General features: G+C 39.9%; 1 protein-coding gene across 2 annotated transcripts in view; it reads right to left on the bottom strand.

The window, feature by feature from the left end:
* GRIA3 (glutamate ionotropic receptor AMPA type subunit 3) overlaps positions 1 to 23,739 on the bottom strand; it is a 319,023-nt gene that overhangs the window by 241,373 nt on the left and 53,911 nt on the right. For both annotated transcript variants that reach the window (XM_015128131.3, XM_015128129.3), the window contains exon 3: positions 7,485 to 7,724. In XM_015128131.3, the coding sequence (XP_014983617.1) occupies positions 7,485 to 7,724 (240 nt within the window). The remainder of the gene's footprint in view (positions 1 to 7,484; positions 7,725 to 23,739) is intronic.

Here is a 23,739-nt window from a genome sequence, read left to right as displayed (position 1 = left end):
AATGTCTCAGGTACTGTCAACCCTGATTATTGCTCCTCAAACAGGGGAATTTAGTATCTGTCTCTCACACGATAATGTACTCGCTGGGCCTTCCTAATTTATTCAGATGTAAAAAGTATCTTGAATTTCAATAAAACTCTCTTGACTTCACTTTTCCCAGAAGGCAAATGGACACGACCAGAATTGGAGCCATCTGTTTCCTTCGTACATCTTTTAATCAGTTCTTAAAGTGAAGAAGAAAAAGAATCCATGATAGTCTGTCCTTTTTTTTTCTTTCTTTCTTTAATAATTGAGATACCCTGCTACTGTCTTAACAGTTTTGGCCAAGCACTCATGGTACTTAGCTGGAACTTTAAAGAAGTTTATGATAGTGGCCTATCCTGAACCAGAATAGGCTCCTCCAACCAGAAATATAGCCCCTTAGCAATGACAACCTGCAGGTTTATCTTTCTGTGCTCAGGAAAGTCTCTGACCCAGAGAAGAATAGATGAGTTCCCTTCCCTCAGAATCAGGGCCTCAGCACAACCCTCCATTAGTATGCATCACAGCAGTTACCTTCTGCCTACATTTAGAATTCTGCCGTCTCCCTGCCTTCACCTTTGCAACTTATTTACCTCTTAACCTGGATTTTTGACCTCTTGCCTGTCTGGATTCCTGGTACCCTGAGACAACAAGATACTACGTTCATTTGTGGATACCACGCCTTAAGAAGGAAATTGGCAATTGGATTGCATCCATGGGAAGACAACCAGGATAGGGAGGGTCTAAGTATCTGGTCTTTGAAGAATGGCTGAAGGGAAGACTAAAGGAAGAGGTAATAGTTGTGTTCAACTGTTAAGAATGTAGGAGGCAGTATGTCAGTCAGAGAACAGTACATAGACTGTGGAACGTGGCAGACCTAGATTGAAATCTGGTTTTATTACTCTGTAGCTGTGTGACCCTAGGAACAATCATTTAACCTTTCCATGCTTTGGTTTCCTCAGTTGTAAAGATGCAGGGACGTTACAAGGATTAAATGTGATAATCCATAAACTCAGGGCCTAGTGCATAATAAGTGCTTAAGAAATGGCAGTTGCTCTTATAAAAATAAGAATAAAATGATAACAATAACAGATTTGTTGACATGTGCCATTGATTGGTATTGAGGGGTGTGAGTGTGTGTGTGTGTGTGTGTGTGTAGAGAGAGGAAGAAAAGGACGTAAGGAGTGGAGAGGAGAAAGGAGGAAAGGAGGCGAAGAAAGAGAAGGAAGATAGACAAAGAGGGAGAGAGGGAGAGGAGAGAGGTATTTTGTGCTTTATTTGGGAAAGTAGAACTGGGTGAATGGGATGAGGCTAGACTATGTAAGTAGGTGGAGCATGACAACATGCAGAAAGGTGTGAGGAACGGAAACTGTGCTTGTCTCTCAGTAGAGTTCAAATCTAGCCAGTTGAAACATTCATAGTCCTCTGAGGACAGGCCCTTTTCTCCTTTTCTTGGGGAATCCCTTTACCTCTTAAGCCCTTTAGGACCTTCCAACATTTTCCCACCTTCCTAGCTATCTGACAACCCTTTAATCTTTTCACAAGGTTCTTGCTCTAATGAATGCATATTTCATTGGTGGATATGGAAACAGCTGTATTAAAAATTATTTTTTTCAGGCCCCTTAGATAAGTCACTCTTTCAGCAACAGTATTGTCAGGTTCTCAGAGCCAAGATTTAGTTCTGCTTCTTTTAAACCCCACCAGTGGCCTAACACAAGCTAGCACTGGAGAAAGCTTGATAATTGCTTGTTGACTGATGGAATAATGGTTACAATTGTCTATGTTCCTGTCACAACCTTTGAAAGAAAATAGAAAGGTCTGTTAGAAGGCTGTTGACTTCCAGAGAGTTACTTGGGAACTGAGTAGGGAGTTTCAGGTTGAGAATGGGAGACAGCAGGAGTTTATTGAACACTGGCAAGAAGGTAGGGACTAGTTGCCTCAAAGGGCACCCAGAGCTATTATCTCATTATCTAAGCTGAGAGCCACAGCTGGGCCGGATTCTTTCATCTCTGTGGGCTGTGCCCATTGAAGCCAAGGAGAGTTGTCAGGTGCACGAGAGTCTGTCTGCAGTTCTCAAGTATGTTGCTGTTCTGGGGGAAATGTTAGCACCACAGAGAACTAGGTCACTTGCACCCAAAAAATAAGTCTAATAACTGGAAGAGGTGGCCACCTCCCTGGCATGGTTTTAGGACTTTCTATATAGGAAGGCATGTGGGCAAAGGACCTCACAAACTGGACTCATGGTGCCTGGAATCCCGGAATTAAAAAGCTACACCTTGGATTATGGTTCTGTATTCACAGAAGGCCTTTGCCTGAATAGAAATTTCTTCTTCCCCGGATGCACTAACCCATCAAGTTGTAATAGCCATAGATAAATAAGCATGAATAAATTGGTCAGTTGAGCTGTTGTCACTAGCAGAGAAAGACTATTAATCAGTGGGAAGAAAAAGCAGGATAGGGAAGTTTTTATGAAGCTGTAGAAGCAGGTTGAGACAGAGATGTTAAGGTTTAGCTCCTGCTAGGGAGGGCAGGTGTAAACATAATGCCATAGTAAGGAAAGAGGATGTTAATAGAGAAGAGAGTGTACCGATAGGGCAGACAACACACTTAACCTTATAATTTTTTCAAAAACTGTTCTTTTATGTATATGGCACCAAGAATGTAATTTTCAACTTTGTATTAATGAATCAAGCTAGTATTTTAGAAACTAAGTGACAAACTGCAAACCCTAAATCGGACTTTTGTCTGCAGGCAGAAATAAAAGCAGAGTCAATAAAGCCCTGAAATCTACTCAATGTTTCATAATTTCAGAGAAAACTTTACCCTGGTTGTGCTACAATTCTTTTAAATGACCTCAAACATTTAACCCATTTCTCAGCTCCCCACTCATCCCTGCCCTTATACAGTAGAGTCACATCATTTGTATATTTAGCTTATGAATTTAATTATAGGTGTTCCCCAGAAAACCAAACACCGCATGTTCTCACTCATAGGTGGGAACTGAACAATGAGATCACTTGGACTCGGGAAGGGGAACATCACACACCGGGGCCTATCATGGGGAGGGGGGAAGGGGGAGGGATTGCATTGGGAGTTATACCTGATGCAAATGACGAGTTGATGGGTGCTGACGAGATGATGGGTGCAGCACACCAACATGGCACAAGTATACATATGTAACAAACCTGCACGTTATGCACATGTACCCTAGAACTTAAAGTATAATAATAAAAAAAATTATAGGTGTTCCCTTCTGTTTCTCTTTCTCGTCTCTCTTCTGTAATTTAAAATATTCTAAAATTATATTTTCTATTGTAATTTCTCCCCGTAATTTTTATTACTAAAGCAACAGATGATCATTGCACAATACAAGAAAATACAGAATACTCAATATTTTAAACAACTGTACCAAGTGGTTGGTATGATTTATAAATTGGGTTTGCTTTCCCTTCCTTCCTTCCTTCCTTCCTTCCTTCCTTCCTTCCTTCCTTCCTTCCTTCCTTCCTCCCCCTCTTCTTTCTCTTCCCTTGCTCTCTTCTTTCTTTCTTCCCTTCTCATTCTCCCTCCTACCCATACCCATCATTCCCTCCTTCTTTATTTTTCTTTCTTTCTGTCTCTCTTTCTTTCAGTCCACTGTTGAAAAACAGACATGGGCTTATTGTTGATGAATCACCAAAGGAGGTTGGAAAACACTAAGTAGGCACACAGGGATGTGCTATGTACTAGGGGAGGCACAAAGTATAAATCTAGGGGCTAGCCAGTTGTTTATTATCACACCAGAGAGAAATGCTTGGGAAGGTATAGTATAGAGCGTACTCAGTTAAATAACAGCAGAAGGCAGTTATAGTCAATGCCAGATGAATGACATGGACAAAAGCATTCTGTGGGTGTTTAGAGGTGGGTAAGATCTCTGCTCCTCAAAACTAAGTCTCCTCCTCCTCAAAACTAAGTCTCCTCCTGTCCAGTCACCTCAGTAAATGGCATCACTATCTTCCCATCTTACCCAGTCTCTCAAGCCAAACACATAGCAATCATCCATGAATCCTTCCTCTCCTTCACATCCCACAGTCAATCTGTCCCCTAGTTCTGTTAATTCTGTCTCCAAAGCGTACTTCAACTCCATCTCTTTTTCTCCATCTCCAGCTTAGTCCAAAGCTGCCATCATTTCTCATCTAGATGACCACAATGGACTTTCAATTGGTTTCCTTTCTTTTTTACTTGCACAACACTCTGTTCTTTACAGAAATTTAGATCATGTGACTCCCTTGCTCAGAATCCTCCGATGACTTCCCACTGCAATTAGAATAAAATTCGTACTTCTCAGCATGGCTTCTGTTTATACTCTATGGCTATGATCTGGTTCTTGTCTACCTCTACAGTCTGCTCTCAGGCCACTTTCTACCTACTTGTTATCCTTTAGCCATACTGTACTTCTTTCAGTTCCTCAACCATGCCATGTGACCTTTGCATTTGCTATTTCTACTGCTTGAAACTATTTCCCTCTATTCTTCACATGGCTGCCTCCTTCCAATCCTGTAGTTCTCAGCTTAAATGCTCCTTCTCAATGAGGCCATCACTGAACATCCTTTGGAAATTAAGCCCTATCCATTATTATCTGTCTCTTTTCCTTCATAGCACCTTATTTAAATGTGCAATTATTTTATTTGTTAATTTACTTGGTTTTTGTCTATCTCCATCATTAGAATGTAGGTTTATAAGGCAGGAACCATATCTAACCATATTCATGTGATTTTTATTGTAGCTTTAGCATCTATTACATTAATGAATCATTTTGAGCTGAAGTGGTCAAGGAAGACTACCTTGGGGAGGTAGAGTTTGAGGCAGGTTTTGAAAATTGGAAGAATGGGCATGATTACTATATATCAAGATGAAGGAGACAATTCCAGGTAGTAATAAAAGTACGATTGCTGAGGCAGGCATGGTTCTGGTGCATTTAGGCAGCAGTGGAAAATGCGAGCTTCCTATAATGGGAGGTTCTCACTGGGTAGCATAGGGAGAATGGGTTTTCTAGTTGGCTGAGGCATAATCATGTCAAATCTTGAAGAACAGACTGCTTTTTTCAATGTGGGCAATAGAAAGCCATTGAAAATTTTAGAACAGGATCTTAGTACAGTAATGTAAGAAGGCTTTTCAAGGGATAAATTGCTGTAAAAGTTTATGGGAAGTACTTCTTAAGCAGAGTGGATTAGTCCCACCAGCTAAATGGCTGCAGGGGAAAAATATAAAGTTACGTGAGTCAGAAAGCTTTCTTTGACTCCGAGACCATAGACTTGTCCAAACTATTTAGTTAGATGATTAGAGAAAAGATGCAAGGGTAAGAAATAGATAGATGGTCTTTTCCTCCCATTCTTCTAGTAGAGAGCTAATGAGCAGAGAAGGGTCACGCGAAATGAGGATAAAATTCATTAATTGTGTCTTCTGCTTTTGAATAAATGAGAGGTACAGTGTTGGTGGAACTGATATTTAGTTTTTAAAATGTTTCAGGAGAGAAGTGGCCTGGCTTACAAACTTCAGTTCTGAAAACAAAACTGATATGCACTAGATTACGCTGTATACGGTACATGGAAACAGGCTTATTTATCCTCAGTGTTTGGACAAAATGAAATTTATCAAAATTTGTCAAATGATGAATTAGAACATTTAAGCTATTTTGTATCTCAGTCAGACAGGGCTCTACCTGAACACACAGTTCCTTCCTGGCCCTGCCGTTTGCTTGTTTTCTTTTCCCCTCCCCAAAGCCCCATCTCCCTTCTCTCTTGCAACCCATAACTTATCTATCTTTCAAGGTTAGCTTCTCTAGCAAGCTTTCTCTGAAAACTCTACTTTTCTGGAGTGCAACCTTTCCACAATTCTTAAAGTAATCAGAGTATACAGCGTAGCACTCAATTTGATATTGTTCTGCGTTGTTCATGAATTGCTTTATAAATATCTTTTTCTGTCCACACCCCCTTGAAACCATATTATATATGCATCTATCACAGGATTGGAGACCACCACTGGGGGTTGATAATGGCTTATAGAATGGATTGACTAACTGATAATATATAAGTTAGGATTAGTAGCAAGATACAAAGTGTCAGTATCTGGTCAAATATCTCAAAAAAAAATCACAAAATTGTAGAATATAACATTAAGAAGGAACACACCTTAGGTGAGGAGGCCAAGTCCAAGAGCATGTCAATGAGTTGGTCAAGGTCAACTTGTTAGTGAGTTAGTTAGTGACAGAGCTTGGACTAGACCTCTGGTCTCCTGCTTCAGGTTCATGAAATTTGATGACAGTTTGGAAGTAAGTACAATAGGGAAATACAGGCCTAAGTATTTGCTATTAAGATTTGATGATGCAGCAAAATGAGAGTAAAGTGAAGAGGGTTCTGGATTCCCAGGAGCAGAATGGCCGTTCAAGTTAAGTTACTTAGAAAGACCTCTTCTCCAGGTACCCCTCAGGCAGATAAGTCTTTCATGTAATCCTTCTGAGTTTAAAAATTCTGAGTTAGGGAGAATCACCCCCAGCCTATAAGCGGAACCACAGGCAAATGACTGATTAAGTAACATTGTCTTCTGGAATGTCTTGGTGATAGGATCCCTTGGTTTTACCGAGGAACCCGTCAAAGACAACTGGGTGTTGGAGGAGCCTGATTAGATGAATTATGATGTGTGTGTCTAGCAAATTAATCAATAGACCTTACTGTATATTATTTAAGATCAGACTCTTAATTTCTGAGCCTGTTTTAATAGAGTGTATCCTCAATATATTGTCTCACTATTAGAGGAGACTGGGCATGTTTAGGGTGGTGTGGCCATAGACTGTCTCACTATTTAAAACAAAACAAAAACAAAAACAAAAACAAAACAAAAAATCAGTCCCCAAAGCCCAGTTTAGCTGTCTCACTCATTATTTCTATCAGATAATTGTTGAGGCCTGCTAAGCTGAAAACCTAATGTGATCTGATGGAACAAGTCCTGGAAGCAAGAGACATTGCTACCAGTCCCATTTTAGTGGTTAAACTGCTGTATGAAAAAGCACTTGGACTTCAGCTGTCTCATCTATGAAATGGGGATAATTACAGTTTCTGACAGGATTAATTTTCCAAAACTTTCCAATTTAAGCCTCTCTCTACTTCGATTAAGCTGCTTTTACATCATACATTTTAGACCAGATAAAATTTTTGAGGGGGAGGAGTTCTTTTTCAACAATTGTGACTCAACCAAGAGGGTATTCCAAACTGCTTTTTCAGGGAGAGCCTACATAGCTTGAAAAATTAGGTTCTAAAATTACTATTACTTTTATTTTTTAATCTTAATCTTTGATTTATTTGGAATATTAAATACAATTTTTAAAGAGAATTAGATTTTATTTATTGGAAGCAAGGGGCACATGAGCTGAGGCAGTTTGAACACAATTACATGAATATCTAAAGAGGATAGCAGATGCCTCTTCTTACCTCGTTCTGTGTCATAGAGGTACACAAACTTCTCCCACTTGTAATGACCCAGAAGACTCAGAATAGCGCCCTTCAAGGCTGGGCGCATCTGGATGACAAACTGCACATCTGCGTCAGTGGGGAAGCTAGGCGTAACAAAGGACGTGTGCAGGGCCCCACAGAAGGAGGTCAGGGTGTTCATTGACATCTGGTCATAGAATCCAAAGATGGCATACACCCCTCTCGAGAACTGGGAGCAGACTGCAATGAGAAAAAGAGAAAAAGATTCAATAGCTCCATGGTCCTTTGCTGCAGCGTGTAGGGTTAGAAATACAATGTACAATTAGGCCCCAAATTGCATACTTCAAAAGAAAACCTCTAGAAGCCCCTGAAAACCCAGTTACCCAACAGGAGAAGAAAGGAAAGAGAATTTGATACAGGTACACATTCTCTATGTGTACAATGAGCTGGAAACTAAGAAAATGTGGGGAAAATAGAGGTGAAGGTTGTCTTACTCCCTTTCAAAACCCTCCCGGCTCATCTCCAAGGCATTCAGTGCTCTTGAACTTCCACTTTAGCTGCCCAGGGGCCTCTTAGTGTACTAATGCGGCCATCAAACTACAATTGTTTTGTGTGCCACCCTTCATTCCTTTTTCTCATAGGTGACTGAGAATTTAGTCAGACTAACTGCTAATGTGTCTGCTAGGAAATGTGTTACCCTTCAGGTTACATAATGCCTTAGCCACAGTTATGTTATTATTAAGGCCCTTAATGTGGGCTATTAATTTAGATGATTTAAGCCTCCGGGCAGGCAATAGGAAGACTGTCCTTTCAGTGCTCATTGAGTCACAGGGGTTAGGTAGCTGCCTATTCTGCCCATGTGTAATTGGGAAAGTTCTATCTTAATCCTTTTGCGTGTATCTTATAGACTCCACTAGCCACATGTAGAATTTTCACACACCCCCCTCACAGTTGTCACCTTTCCTTCATTTCAAAGTGGGCCACATCGCTGCCTCTTCTCTCTTCTGGCCCATAAGAGCTTAAACAATGTGAACCAATTTTAATATTAGCTTCAGTAGAACATAATTAGCAAAGCAAATCAGCTACAACAACACTGTGGCGCATTCACAAACAAAGTGGAAATGATCTTTAGATTGTCTGCACCACTGCTTACTTCCATTCATGTGAAGCAGACATAACAGGCATAATGAGGTGTGATTTAAGGGGTTCTGCATAGTCTCCCTTACCTACTAGAAAACTCTAAATACCACTGTTAAGTTTACTTCTTCAGGTGTTTAAAAGAATTCTGTGGCCTGGGAGAGGGATTAAATAGAATCTTATTTAGCAGTTACTGTGGTAACATAAATTAATGTCTGATTAGATGCCAGGATGAGTGGGAAAGCAGGTGGGTAAATTTTGATGGGGATGAGAGAAGAGAATGTGTAGGGGGTCTGGAGTCCTCCCTGAGAGGAGAAAGAGTGAAGACATTGGACACGAAAAATAAAGAAGGTATTGAAAGCATGAAGGCAAGTGGAAAACCAATTTAATTCATTTCTTGACCCTGTTGTGAGAGATAGAGAGTTCTCAGTGGATGTGGTATTTTGCTTTCCCTGCATTTGATTCGAATCTATGTTGATTAGGGCTGTTCTCTTTTTATCAACCAAAGTCATTAGCCATTAGCTTGAGGGTAGCATTTCAAAAGTGATTATCAGTCACTTAACCATCTCCATCATAGGAAACAATAGTCTTCAACTTGAAGAATTCTAAGTGACCCTCAAACACATGCACAGGAAAGGTCTTTATATTAAAAGGAAAAATCCGGCGCGGTGGCTCACGTCTGTAATCCCAGCATTTTGGGAGGCCGAGGCAGGCGGATCACAAGGTCAGGAGATCAAGACCATCCCGGCTAATACGGTGAAACCCCGTCTCTACTAAAACTACAAAAATTAGCCGGGCGTGGTGGCCGGCGCCTGTAGTCCCAACTACTTGGGAGGCTGAGGCAGGAGAATCGCTTGAACCCGGGAGGCAGAGGTTGCAGTGAGCTGAGATCGCGCCGCTGCACTCCAGCCTGGGTGACTGACAGAGCAAGACTTCATCTCAAAATAAAATAAATAAATAAATAAATAAAAATAAAATAAAAAATAAAAGGAAATATCCAACTAGAGAGTGAATCTGGGGTACTTCATGACAAGAGCCAAAGGGAGTACAATACTCAGAAACAAAAGGGATGTCTTGATCATCACCAAGGGTGATGCTAAGAAAAGTCCCATTCTCAAATTAATCCTGTAAGTGGAGAGTTTTGCAATACAAGTCAAATCTTGGCCAGTGCACATAGTGTTCTGTACAAAATTGACAATAACATCCAATAATAATGATAATAGCCATTGGTAATAACAGCCAATAATAATGATAATAGTATTTAGCCAGGCACTATACTAAGTACTATACAAATATTTTTTCATTTAATATTCTCATCAGCTTTATGAGGTATTGCTATTATTCCTATTTAACAGATAAAAATTCTGAGACAAAAAAACCTGTTCTAGCTATTAAGCAGAGGAGCTAGAATTTGAATCTGAGTGTGCTTGACCCAAAACTCACACTCACATGTACTCAAATCCAATAAGGTTATTAAAAAGTAATTATTGCTCCACATGAAATAGAGTTTACAGGTTTAGCAAATAAAAACAAGATTTTCAATTAAGGTTGAATTTCAGGTAAATAATTTTTTAGCATAAGTATGCCTCAAATTCATACATACACTAAAAACATAATTTGTTGTTTATCTGAAATTCAAATTTAACTGGGCATCTTGTATTTCATCTGTCAACCCTAGAAAGAACCCCTGCTTACTAATAATGGTCATGGGCTGGAAGACTAGAAAAGCAATCATGGCCCTTCAACCAAAATGATTCAAAGGGTAGCTGGTAATTTTCAGATCCATACCAACTGGCAAAGAAAAATTAGGATCCATGAATCCTATACAAAAATAATCTCATGGGAAAATGCGACATATTTTCAGCAAGGAGAACTCCAAGCTGACTAGATGATGGGCAATAATTGAGGGGTAATATAAACTTAAAAAGAAGGATCCACTTTCAGTTTCAAAAAGCTCTTGAAATAGTGGTAGGAAACAGAAGATAAGTGGCAAGGTTCTGGTTATTATTTAAAAAAATCTTGTATTGCTCTTCTAATCATTGACCTTGAACTCGGGGTGCAGAATTAATTAATCATTATTAGTTCATACATGGACTTTTCATATTTTATTTATTGCATTTATTTATTTATTTAGACTATAATGAACACCTATAAACCCATTACCCAACTTGAGAACTATAACATTACTGATAAGTTACTTTTATCTGTGTGGTCCTCCTCTAGTCCATCTCTCTGTATTGATAACACTCCTCCCCGCTACCCCTGCCCCAGGTAACTACTATCATGAAATTTGTATTTATTATTACCTTGGTTTTAAAAAAATACACAAACACATACACCTAAACAATACATTATTATTTTTGCTTGTTTTAAAGCTTTATATTCAAGGGAGTAATATTGTATATGTGAAACCCAGATTTTGGTAAATCTTTATGAGTTGTCTCCAGGAAGGTGAACCCAGTGAAATCTTTAAGCCTGTATATTATGACAAGAAGAATGAGACAAAAGAAGAACTTATAAAAATGTGTGGGGAGCCTGTGTGAGAAAACCCACTGAAACTTAAAATTTCCAAACTAAGCATACAGCTCTGGTTGTGACTCAGACAAGGGACTCAGGAATATTTATAGATCAGTGGCAATCCTTGGGGAATAATATGCTACCATGGTACAAAAGGTAGATGCACTGTCTTTTGGTGGTGGACATCAATAAGAAGAGTTTTAGGTGAAAATCAGGAAACATTCGACTCCCTTCATATAAAACAGAAGTACAACTGTCCTGAAAATATTGACCCCTGTGCTCCACCCACTCCAACATAGACAGACATCAATAGAAGACCTCTGGAGAATTAGCCCAATGGGGAAGACAACTGCCATATGAGGACAGTGGTAATGGCCTCTGAAAGAAGCTGGGGCATGGGGGACCTGTGAAAGGCCTTTCACAGCAGACCCTAGGCCTGTTCCTGGCTGCCAAAAGTAGGGTTGAATGGAACACTGAGTTGACCCACCCACAATGTGTATGATTTTAGATTCTTAGAATGTTTGAGCTAGAAGGAACTTAAGTATTTTTTATTCACTTGTTTCTCAAGCATAGTTTTTAGTGGTGAAATCCTTTCTCCAAATTAAATTTTATATGGAAAAGTTTAGTTTACAAAAGAGACAGTGGAGCTCTTCTGATAGTTTCACTGGTCTGATGTCTCCCTATCATAAAGAAACTATGACACAAAGGGAGGAAGTGTCTTACACAAGGTCACACAAGAATTATGAACTAGTCTCTTAGAAAAGCTTTACTGGCATCTCCTCACCATCCCTACTCCAGAGCTATCTTGTGCAGTGTGGGTCAGGATTCACCTGCATGAAAATGACTTACCTTCAATGCCTAGCCCTCAGACAAGGTAGCATAGATGGTTTTCCCATGATTCATCTGCCAGCTGCTTCCCTCAGCTCCCTCCAGCCCCAAATAACAGCAGTGAGAGCTGGTTGCAGATTGGTGATGTTTCGGGAATCATGATTCTTTTGGGGGATGTCTGTTTCCTTTATTTGACTCCTTAATGAACCACACCTTTTTTTTAAGATGGAGTTTTGCTCTTGTCTCCCAGGCTGGAGTGCAATGGCCTGATCTCGGCTCACCACAACCTCCGCCTCCCAGGTTCCAGCAATTCTCTTGCCTCAGCCTCCCAAGTAGCTGGGAATACACACATGCGCCACCACGCCTGGCTAATTTTTATATATTTAGTAGAGACGGGGTTTCTCCATGTTGGTCAGGCTGGTCTCGAACTCCCGACATCAGGTGATCCACCCGCCTCAGCCTCCCAAAGTGCTGGGGTTACAGGCTTGAGTCACCACGCGCAGCCTCACACCCATTTCTTTATCTCAGAAGACTGGTAAAATGGTGATGGAAGAAATGTTTGTCTTGGCAATCTTATAAAGACATGAAGTGCAGAGGGAAGGGCAACAGCTTCGGAGACAGGCAGATCTTGATTTCAATCATGGCTCTGCCAGTCATAAGCTGCATAATTTTGCGCAAGTTATTTGACCTTTCTGAGCCTCAGTATAGAATGGTTATTACATAGGCAGGTTCTAAAGTTAGACCGTATAGGTTGAAATCCTGTATCCTTTACTTATTAGGCAAGTTACTTAATATCTCTGTGCCTCTGGTAGAGTTTCTTCATCTGTAAAATTGGGATAATGACAGTACCTGTTTCAGCATTGCTGTGAAAGTTAAAGTATGTTAATTCACGGGCAGCACTTAGAACAGTGCTTAGCATATAACAGACATTCAATTAATACTAGCTATTTATTCATTCATCAAATACTTATTGAGTGTCTACTATGTGTCAGGCAGTGTTATAGATGTTGGGAGATGCAGGAGTGAAAGAGATCCTGTCCTCTTGGGACTTACAGACTAGTGAGGGGAAAATACAATAAATGAGACAAATAAATAAAATATGAAGTATATCAGCTTCACCTCTCTCTCTCTTTCTCTCTCTCTCTGCATACTTTGCCCTCTTTTAGCTCTGTTGTGTTATCCTCCCCACAGTAACCATTGCCCTCTATCTCACACTGAGTCCCAGGATGTCACTTTCCGTCTCTTTCACCTTTCCTATCCATTTCTTCTTTCCTAGTCTCACTTCTGAGCAATAATGGGTTAAAGAAACTCTGCTAATTTGGCTCAAGAAGATGCCACTGTCCTCTGTCTCTTCCCTCCCTATATAATGCCTTTGTGCTGGTGAAATGCTGTGCCTACCTGGGGCCTCTGTGCCTTCTCGGTGTGAAATAGCTTGGTTGTCTGTCTCCTAAGAGTGCCTGTCTCTGTATATTCCCAGTAAGAAAATACCAACTTTTTCTCATTGAAGATGTCATTTCTAACTACATTCTGGATTCCTGGGGACTCTAGTGTAGCTCCCCAGCTGCGTTCCCTTCAATGGTGAGTGGCAAGCAAGGCTGTAGCCAGCTGTCATGCTTTTATTTATAGTCCCTGAGTCTGTAGGGTCGAGACAGGTATTGTTAATGTACAGTGTGGCACCTAATTATACCACCCATATTCCAAAAGGCATCATTACAAAAATGTCAAACAACTTGATTACCTCAAAGTTCAGAATAACAATATTGCATATCATTTACAGAACAGTTTTCATACCTTTTGAATCAAGGGGGAAAGAGGGAAACTGAAGTCTCTTGCTGATTTAATGATCGCATTTAAAGCAAGCAGGAAGACGAAAAATATAGCTATGAAGAAACTCATAGAGCTACATCACAACAAGGTTCTCCAGGTAATTCCTTCATAGTACAGTGAATTCCAGTGTATCAAAGAAACTTAGAGCTAGGGGGGACCTTGAGAGATCATATAGTCTGGTGGTTTCTAAAGCTGTGATATTAGTAATTGGTGGAGTTACCAGTGTAAGGAAATAAATGTATGCTGTGTTCTGTTGTGTATGTTGGAGTAGGGTAGACAATTGTTTTTTTTGGAAAGACGGTCCTTTTCTCTATATAATTTCTACTCTTTAGTGCTATATGTAGTCTTTATCTTCTGAAATGATGACGTTGATGATAAATGATGATGATATCTATCACATAGGAGATATATTTATACATCTATATCTCTTATGTGGTAGACCAAATAATGGCTCCCCAAAAGATGTCCATGTCTGAATCTCAAAGTCTCTGAATTAAGTTATACGGCAAAGGGAAATTAGGCTGTAGATGAGATTAAGGCTGCCAATCAATGGACCCTAAAATATCAAGATTATCCCCGATTATCTAGGTGGCCCAATGTAATCACAAGCTTCTTTAAATGTGGAAGACAGAGGCAAAACGAGAGTCGGTATGAGAGTAATGTGACAAGGGAAAGACTTGCCTGGCCATTGCTAGCCTTAAAAGTGGAAAGGGGCCACAAGCCAAGAAATATGGGTAGCCTCTAGAAGTTGAAAAAGACAAGAAAACAGGTTCTCCCTTAGGGCTTCCAGATAAGAACACAACCCTGCCGACACGCTAGTTTTAGCCTGGTGAGAACTGTACCAGACTTCTGACCTATAGAACTGTATGATAATAATCTTGTGTTGATTTAAGCTATTAAGTTTGTGGTAATTTTTTACAGCAGTAAATAGAAAGCTAATACATTTAACACAGCACAATCAAAAGGTTGGTAACTCTCTGGATCAATGTACACCTGCCCTACCTTTTTCCCCCTAAAATATTATTAATCTGATAAGTCCAAAAGGTTGGAAATGAATTATGTAGTCCAAAATCCCATTCAATAAATGAGCCACCTTCCATGAGGTCATATTGCCTCTCCTTGAATCCATCCAGTAACAAGGGAGCTCACTACGAAGCGCAGCTCTGATGGCTAGGGAGCTTGTCCTTAAATTGAACCTAATTTTACTCGTTGGGCCTCTTGAGTGCCACACTGTAGTCTCTCTATGCTGCCTTCTTCCTGTCAGGCTAAACATCTGCTAAGATTCCATTTCCTCTTAAATCCCTGCCACCTCCATCAATTATCATTCTAACTCCTTTATCACTATTATTAATGATGGGATAATAAAGACATTGCAGTCTTCAGCTTCTGGAACCGAGTTTCTGTTCCCATCCCTCTACTGAACCGCTCTCTCAAGTTCGATGATGACTTCTTCACTGTCAAATCCCCCTCTATTCATAGACGTTGTTCAAATTGATTGCTGAGCCACATTTGATATTGTTGGCTAAATCTTCCCCCTTGAAACTCTCCTCTCTGATTTCCAGTGCATTAAACTCTGCTGGCCCTACCTCTCTTACTCCTCCTTTTTAGTTTCCTCTGGGTCCACCTCCTCAATGAAGATGTGTTTCAAAGATTTTGTCCCTGGTCCTCTTTTCTCCTTACTTTAAATGTGGTTTTTAAAAATTCAACAAATATTTATGGAGGACCTGCTATGTGCAAGGCAAGGGGATCTAAGCTCACTACCTCCATGTGGATGACTTCTAACTAGATACCTGTAGCTTCAGCTGCACTCCTGAGCTCCAGAGCCACATTTCTAACTGCCCATAAAACAGCCTCACCCGGAGGCCCTCAAGACATCACAAACTCAGCATATTATTTCTCTATGTCCATCCTTCACCTATGCATCCGCTCCCATTGTCCCTGTTTCTTCTAATGCATTGCTCTTGTTCCGGGCACCCAAGCTAAAGTCTTAAGGGTCATGATTGCCTTCGTTCTTTCCCTCATTTCCCTATACCATTCTTTTTTTTTTAAAATTTATTTATTATTATTATACTTTAAGTTCTAGGGTACATGTGCATAACGTGCAGGTTTGTTACATATGTATACTTGTGCCATGTTGGTGTGCTGCACCCATCAACTCGTCAGCACCCATCAACTCGTCATTTACATCAGGTATAACTCCCAATGCAATCCCTCCCCCCTCCCCCCTCCCCATGATAGGCCCCGGTGTGTGATGTTCCCCTTCCTGAGTCCAAGTGATCTCATTGTTCAGTTCCCACCTATGAGTGAGAACATGCGGTGTTTGGTTTTCTGTTCTTGTGATAGTTTGCTAAGAATGATGGTTTCCAGCTGCATCCATGTCCCTACAAAGGACACAAACTCATCCTTTTTGATGGCTGCATAGTATTCCATGGTGTATATGTGCCACATTTTCTTAATCCAATCTGTCACTGATGGACATTTGGGTTGATTCCAAGTCTTTGCTATTGTGAATAGTGCCGCAATAAACATACGTGTGCATGTGTCTTTATAGCAGCATAATTTATAATCCTTTGGGTATATACCCAGTAATGGGATGGCTGGGTCATATGGTACATCTAGATCTAGATCCTTGAGGAATCGCCATACTGTTTTCCATAATGGTTGAACTAGTTTACAATCCCACCAACAGTGTAAAAGTGTTCCTATTTCTCCACAGCCTCTCCAGCACCTGTTGTTTCCTGACTTTTTAATGATCGCCATTCTAACTGGTGTGAGATGGTATCTCATTGTGGTTTTGATTTGCATTTCTCTGATGGCCAGTGATGATGAGCATTTTTTCATGTGTCTGTTGGCTGTATGAATGTCTTCTTTTGAGAAATGTCTGTTCATATCCTTTGCCCACTTTTTGATGGGGTTGTTTGTTTTTTTTCTTGTAAATTTGTTTGAGTTCTTTGTAGGTTCTGGATATTAGCCCTTTGTCAGATGAGTAGATTGCAAAAATTTTCTCCCATTCTGTAGGTTGCCTGTTCACTCTGATGGTAGTTTCTTTTGCTGTGCAGAAGCTCTTTAGTTTAATAAGACATACCATTCTTTTGTAATGCTTCACCAATTCTGCCTCTAAGGCATGTGTATCTACAACCTGTTCATCGTCAGTTCAAGTTCTCATTCCTTTTCTCTTGACTGAGAGTAGTCTCTTAACTGGTCACTTGCTTCCAGTCTTTTCCCAGACTACTGAATACTTCTATCAAATTACTGTTCCTTCTTTCTGTTTCAACTGATCAATATAAATATACTTATCCCATCTCCTATTTCTGCAAGAACCTACTCTGTGTATGAATTGTTAATGGATTAATAAATGAATCTTTGTAAATTGGTCAGTTCAGGGTTTTTCAACCTTGGCAATATTGACATTTTGGTTTGGATAATTCTTTGTCCAAGGGCTGTCCTGTGCATTGTAAGATGTTTTACAACATCACTGACTTCTACCCTCTAAATGCCATGGGCCCTACTCCTACTACCTGTTGTGACAACCCAAAATACCTCAAAACATCATCAAATATCCCTCAGGAGGACAACATAGCTCCTCTCCCACAAGAGAACCAAAGGTTTACCTTCTGAATTCCTCCTTACAAAGAGCAAAACCTTAATCCAATGAAAATGCATACATATATAGAAAATCCCAAAGGAGTTACTTTAGCAGTAGAAACTTAAGAAGGGTGGATATTTTGGACTCTTCCAAGCCCACCATACAGGCAGCTACCTTCCTCATCCTGCCTTTTAACGAGTTATTTGTGTTTAGCCTGGGGATGTAGGAGAGGGGAAATTAGATAGAGGATGGATATGGTGGGGTGAGTATAGGGTAGTAGTCAGCTCATACCTTCCCTGGGTTCATATAAATCATCATCCTTCCTCAATGCCCTTTGGTCTTGTGTCCTGGTAACCACAGTGGGTGCTTTTAGGTTTCAGAGTCAGAACAGTGTGTCTGCCCCATTCTCCAGCTGATGATTCCATGGTTTAATTACCATCTTGGGGTTAATTCCTTTGAACATTTTGTTCAGCTCTCAAGAGCATACTGCCTTCTGAAAGTCTAACTAGTTATTTTTGCAATTACATGGCATGTATCTAAATGCTGGCAAAGAAAACACTTATTATCAACATTTGATCCTACTTGAATGTAACTGCTAGCAAATGCAGGCATTAATATATGAACACGTGTATTTTGGAAAATTCATTTTGCACATGTAAATGCAAATCATCCTTCCATAGCAATGTCAGAGATGACAGGAAAGGTGTTGAAATGGGTTGGGCTAAGAGGGTGCTTTTTAGGCCCTTTTATATCGAGATAATATGGTTAAGCATTGGAACTCAGGAGTCAGGCATGGGCTTTAATTTTTTGCTTACTCATTCATTAAATAAATTTCAAGTTCCTAGTGTGTGACAAACAGTGTCTGGGTGCTGAAATATGGTGGTGAGCAAAACAGACAAGATCTCTGCCTTAATGGTGCTTACAGTCTAGTACTGGCAGTAAATATGAATCAAATAATCATACCAATGTGTGGTTATCACATTCTAACTATGAAGAGGAGAACGTGTAGGATGCTGTGACTCCATGACAAGGTGGTTTTGATTTAGATTAGGCCAGGGAAAGGTTATCTGTGGACAAAGCATTTGAACTGACACCTGATGGTAGAAGAGCACCCTATGCAAAGAGACTAGCATGTGGCAAGGCCCTGAAATGCATCTGATGCATTTGAGGCACTGAAAGACGACTAGCCTGGCTGGAACATGGCCAGTGAGGAAGAGGATAATGCAAGTTGAATCTGATAGAGGAGGCAGGAACCAGCCGTGGAGGATCTTGTTGGATGTTGGTAAGGAATTTGTATTTTTATGCCAAGGACTATGGGAGGAAATATTAGAATAATTTTGATCATGGGTATAACATAAACTGATTTATATTTTTAAAAGATTTTTATTGTTGCTGTATGAAGAGTAGATTTAAGGGAACATCAGTGAAAGTAGGGAACACCTTTGAAATGTTATTACTATAGTCTAGGTGAGAGACAATAGTGGTTTGAATTGTGTTGTGGCACTGAAGGTAAAGAGTTTTGGAGTTTTTTTTTAAGGTCAAGTTATTGGTTAAATAGACTTGGGCTAGTTACTTAAATGCTCCAAGCCTCATTTCCATTTCTATAACAATTGGTATAATAGTACCTACCCCATAGTATTATTGTATGGATTAAATGAATATATGTAAAGTGCTTATGACTTTCATATAGTCTGTGCTCAATTGATAAGTGGTATATGTTATTTATGTTATTTAAAAATTATTTCTCAGTGTGTTTGCACTGAGATGGGTTTTTATACAGTTTAGCCCCTAATTGGCTATATGACCTTGGACCAGTCACTTCACTAGGCTTCAGGTCTGTCATTTGTAACCCAGCAATGCTAACACCTGCTCTGCCCACCTCACAGGTTTGTGCAGAGAATAAATGGAAGTAATGGCTAAATTTCTCCTTTTAAAAATTACAAAAGTCCCTGAGTGTCAACGAGTAACTAGTATTGGTACTTGGCTTCCAGTAGTCATCGTCCACATAACAAATCAATCCACAGAATTGTCATTCTTTACAGCCTGTCTCTGCCATCTACATATCTCCATCAATCATCTGAAGTAGTCAGGGGCCTGTCTTGACTTGCAACTCATTTTACATGGGGTTTAGCAGGACTCTTAATTGAAAAAATAATTGATCCAGTAATCCAGTCACAGTCAATGAAACAATTTTTAAAGCTGTGCAGGAAAGTGATGAACTCTTATGATGCCTTTGAATCAGCCCTAAGGTTTGTCATGGACAGATAAGAGCTACAAGTTTGATATCACATCATATAGTATTTGAAAGCCATTTTCTTTGATTTTGCAGCCCATGCTGAGCAGGGAGAGGGTGAGCTGGGTCCCCAAACAAAAATTATTCTCAAAACTGAACTAATAGTTGTCTGTTTTATTTTCTGTAGGCTTCAATATTTCATAATTAAAGTCAAAACCACATATAAGTAATAAAATCTTTAGATCCATCATCAGTCAAGGAGACAAACTTTATTTCCCATTTTGTTTGGATTCCTTAGCATCACATTCTTAATGTTGTGATGGCCTCAGCCACCTCCTCCATCTTCCTAAAAAAGTGCTACAATCCCCTCTATAGCTTAATTGGCAGGTGGGTCCATCTCCTCTTGAACACTTCTGATGATAGTGAACTCACTACTCTTCAAAACAGTGCATTCTACTTTGGGATGGCCCTAATTATTAGAAATTTCTTAATATATTGACTGCAAATCTACCTCCCTGTAACTTTCACCACCTGAGGATTATTTTTTTTTTTTGTCTGAAGTGTGCAGAAACTATCTACTTCATCTTCAAATGACAGGCTTTCAAACATCTGAAGATATGCATCCCACCTGTCTATGCCTTCTTTTTTTCAGCCTATCACTAACTGTTCTGCAGATATCCCAGGCTCTTCACCACTTTGGCCATCCTTCTCTGGATGTGTTCCAGTTGTCAAACGTCACTCTTAAAGTTTGGTGTCCAGGATTGAGCACCACACTGTGAGTAAGGTCGAACCCCTCCAGAAGATGGGGAACTGATGCCTCTCCCCACCCCTCCAATTCTGGACTAGAAAACACGTATCTGTCAGTGCTGCTGAGGATGGCATGGCTTTTTTTAAAAAAACAAAACAAAACAAAACAAAAAACAGCTCACCATAGATTTCCATGGAAACCACCCCTACTTTGTGGTCTTGAAATTATATCCCAGGTATATTGTTAAGAAACTTCTGCCAAACCAGGCTTCTCCCAACCTTGGATATGTGCTGTTGATTTTTTGTACTTAAATATAGACTTTTACTTTTTCAAAACGTCCTAATGGTTTTGACTCAGCCTCGAGGGATCATTTTAAATCTTGATTTGGTTAACAAGTTTATTAGATGTCACTCTCGGTTATGCATCATCTGCAATTTGATCAGTCTGCTTCGGGTAGTATAATCCAAGTTATTGACAAAAATGCTGAAGAGGACAGGGCCAAGGACACAATTATTGGGCATGCTACTTTATTTTTCACCCCTATACTTTTCAGGATGACAATAACTAGATAATAAATAGTCTGGCTAAAGTTCTTCAGTCTGCTCCAAATATATTATATCTTTAACATATTCACAGTTTGGGCAATATGAATGATTCTTAACACTGACTTTGATTCTTCACAAACACTCACAGGCCTAAACCTTGGGTAAAAAATAACTGGAACGATTTTCTTCTCTCCTGGTTTTATCATCTCTGACCATGTATCTTTACTATTTATCATCAAGTTTTATGAAAAGGAAGTTAAAAAAAAAAGAAAAGGATGCTGAGAGGAGAGAGGATGATCAGACAGAGAAGTACCTCTTTGGTGAAGAATGAGCCACCAGAAGAGTTGGGAAACTCCTCTTTTCTACCGAATAACTCAAGGAGTATGTTATTACCTAAGATCAAAATGCTGATTCATTGCTATTTGTTGTTAGGAAGCAAATGGCCTACTCATTTTACAGGTGGAAAAATTGAATTAATATCCGACCCTAGGGTTCATGGTCCTCAGCATCCATACCTGCTAGAAGACTTTAAAGCAATTGTAAGCAGCCTTATGAAATTTCCCAAATGCAATCCTGATGGACAGAAACTCTTGAAAAGTCATGTTCACAATACCCAGGATTGGTGGTTACTCAAAAACAGTTCACCTTTTTGCTGCATTAAAAATCCATATAACCTCAGTTCCTTCAAATACGTCTCAATAGCCTGAAGAGCAAAAAAACCTATTTTCCATCTAGGAACAAAAAGGCAAGTTAAAATAAAAGGCATTTCTTCTAACTTGAATTCAACCAGTTGGGGTTTTAAAAGTAATTGCCCAATCTTGGTTTGGGAGGTTGTTCTGGCTCTGTGTAAAACTTTGTGTCAAGGAGGTCCACGCTGAGATGTCCATCTGACAAGCAGAGGGTGTATATTCAGGCAAACTTCGGTGGACCTTGCAGGATGTTTCAGGGTTGCACTGCTCTCTATTTGAAAGCTGCTTTGATTGGGAACAGACAGTCTAGCTTGAATCTAAGAACAAAGCCCTCTGTAACCAGCTCCCACAAATCACCCACGCCCCTTTGTCCTAAAAGAAGAAGGACAACCCTTTGAAGACAGGCATTTCAGGTCTTGGGGTAATCTAGAAAAAGATGCAGCTTTTTAACAAAGGCACCAGCCAGAGAAAGGTACTTGCTCAAAATGTGTCTTATGTCTATTAACTGTCTAGACCTGTCTTGTCCAGTTTGATAGCCACTAGCCACATGTGACTACACTTTTCTCAGTTACACTAGTCACATTTCAAGTGCTCCATAACCATGTGCAGCTAGTGGACAGTGCAACATGGAATTGTCTATTAACACAGACAATGTTAGTTGAGTAGGACCTGTTAAAGTTGACTCCCGTGCCTACCCACCTAAATGTCTTAGATTCGAATCCAACCAGTATTTATTAGTTACTCACTGTTTTAGGCATTGTACTAGCAACTTTCATACTTTTTTTGGAGCGGAGGAGGGCTTGTTTAATGACTAATGGAAACTTCCAATTTGTAGGCAAAGTAGATAGTGGCCTTGTAGTGTGGTTTGAGGGTCCCTAGAAAGACGTCCCATCTTCAGTTTCTCTTCTCCATTGACTACTACAAGGTTTGAAACATCCACCCTTTTTGGCTAGGATGGAAAAATTCCCTGTTAAATTACAAATGTGGTCTGAAAGGGAAACATGTGGTCAGTATTTTTCATGACTACTTCAGTATGGATTGGTTTGTCAGATTAGTTCTGACGAGAACCAGGCGCTGAGGAAACAGGACACAGGTCAGATAAAATTTTGAGGGTCGTTAGTGAGTCAGGAAAGATCTGAGTCTTTAGTTGTCCTCTAGGAGAATGACTCTCCAGTTGGGGATACCTCTGCATGGGGACCTTTTGCCATTTGAACGTACAGACAAAGGGGAGGGATACAGTTGCTGACAATGAACCCTGTCAACACTGCCATTTGCCAAGCATAGATTCTGATATTCACTCTGTGTTTTGATCAGGTGTGTATGTTCAATCAGCCTCTAACTTATGTATATCAATTTGGCAGATATTTTAAATTAAATATTTATTGAATAGCATCAAGTACTGTGCCAGATGCTGGAGATACAGAGTTCTACTCTCAAGTTCCCTTTCATATGACCTCCTACTAGGGAACTCATAGCTGGTTTAGTGACAGCATGACCACACCTTTCCTATCCGTTTATCTTTTCTCCCTGAATGTTGCCTAGAACCCACCTTCATCACTTTTATCCCAGCCCCTGTTTTTTCAACATTTATTCTGATTTCTTCCAGGCCAGAGTCTATGATTGATAAGAGAGAAAAGAAAGAATAAAGGAAAACTAATCTAAGAGAGAAAAGAAAGAATGAAGGAAAACTAATCTTGCTTCCCTTTTCCTACAATGTTTTGCAAATTGCAGGGTACAACCCATTAGTGGCTTATGAAATCAATGTAGTGAGTCATGACCTAGCATTAAAAATAAATGAAATAGCCTAGAAAAATGCCAAGGTGCATCTGTGTAGTAAAGGTAAGTATTGTTTCATTGTTTCATGAAACATATGTTTTAGGTTTTAAATACATGCATATGTGTTATGGGTCATAAAATAAAATGTATTTCTTTACTACCTTATGCCATTGTAGTTTCATGCCCTGTCCCAAGCCTAGTACTGGTTTGATCTACAACATTTGTGCCCTCACTGTTTATCACTTCCTGCAGAGGACCCATCTCATTCCTTTTCCTGTTCTCCCAATCCATCCCTCCTCCCTAGGCCCTCTAAGCCTCCATCTGAAGTCACATTGAATTGCCAACACCTGGGGATGGAAGCTGGCGGAG

Source organism: Macaca mulatta, chromosome X (assembly GCF_049350105.2).
Source record: "Macaca mulatta isolate MMU2019108-1 chromosome X, T2T-MMU8v2.0, whole genome shotgun sequence".
NCBI classification, from domain to species: Eukaryota; Metazoa; Chordata; class Mammalia; order Primates; family Cercopithecidae; genus Macaca; species Macaca mulatta.
Note: the sequence above shows the minus strand (reverse complement) of the source record. Positions and strands in the feature narration are given on the sequence as shown.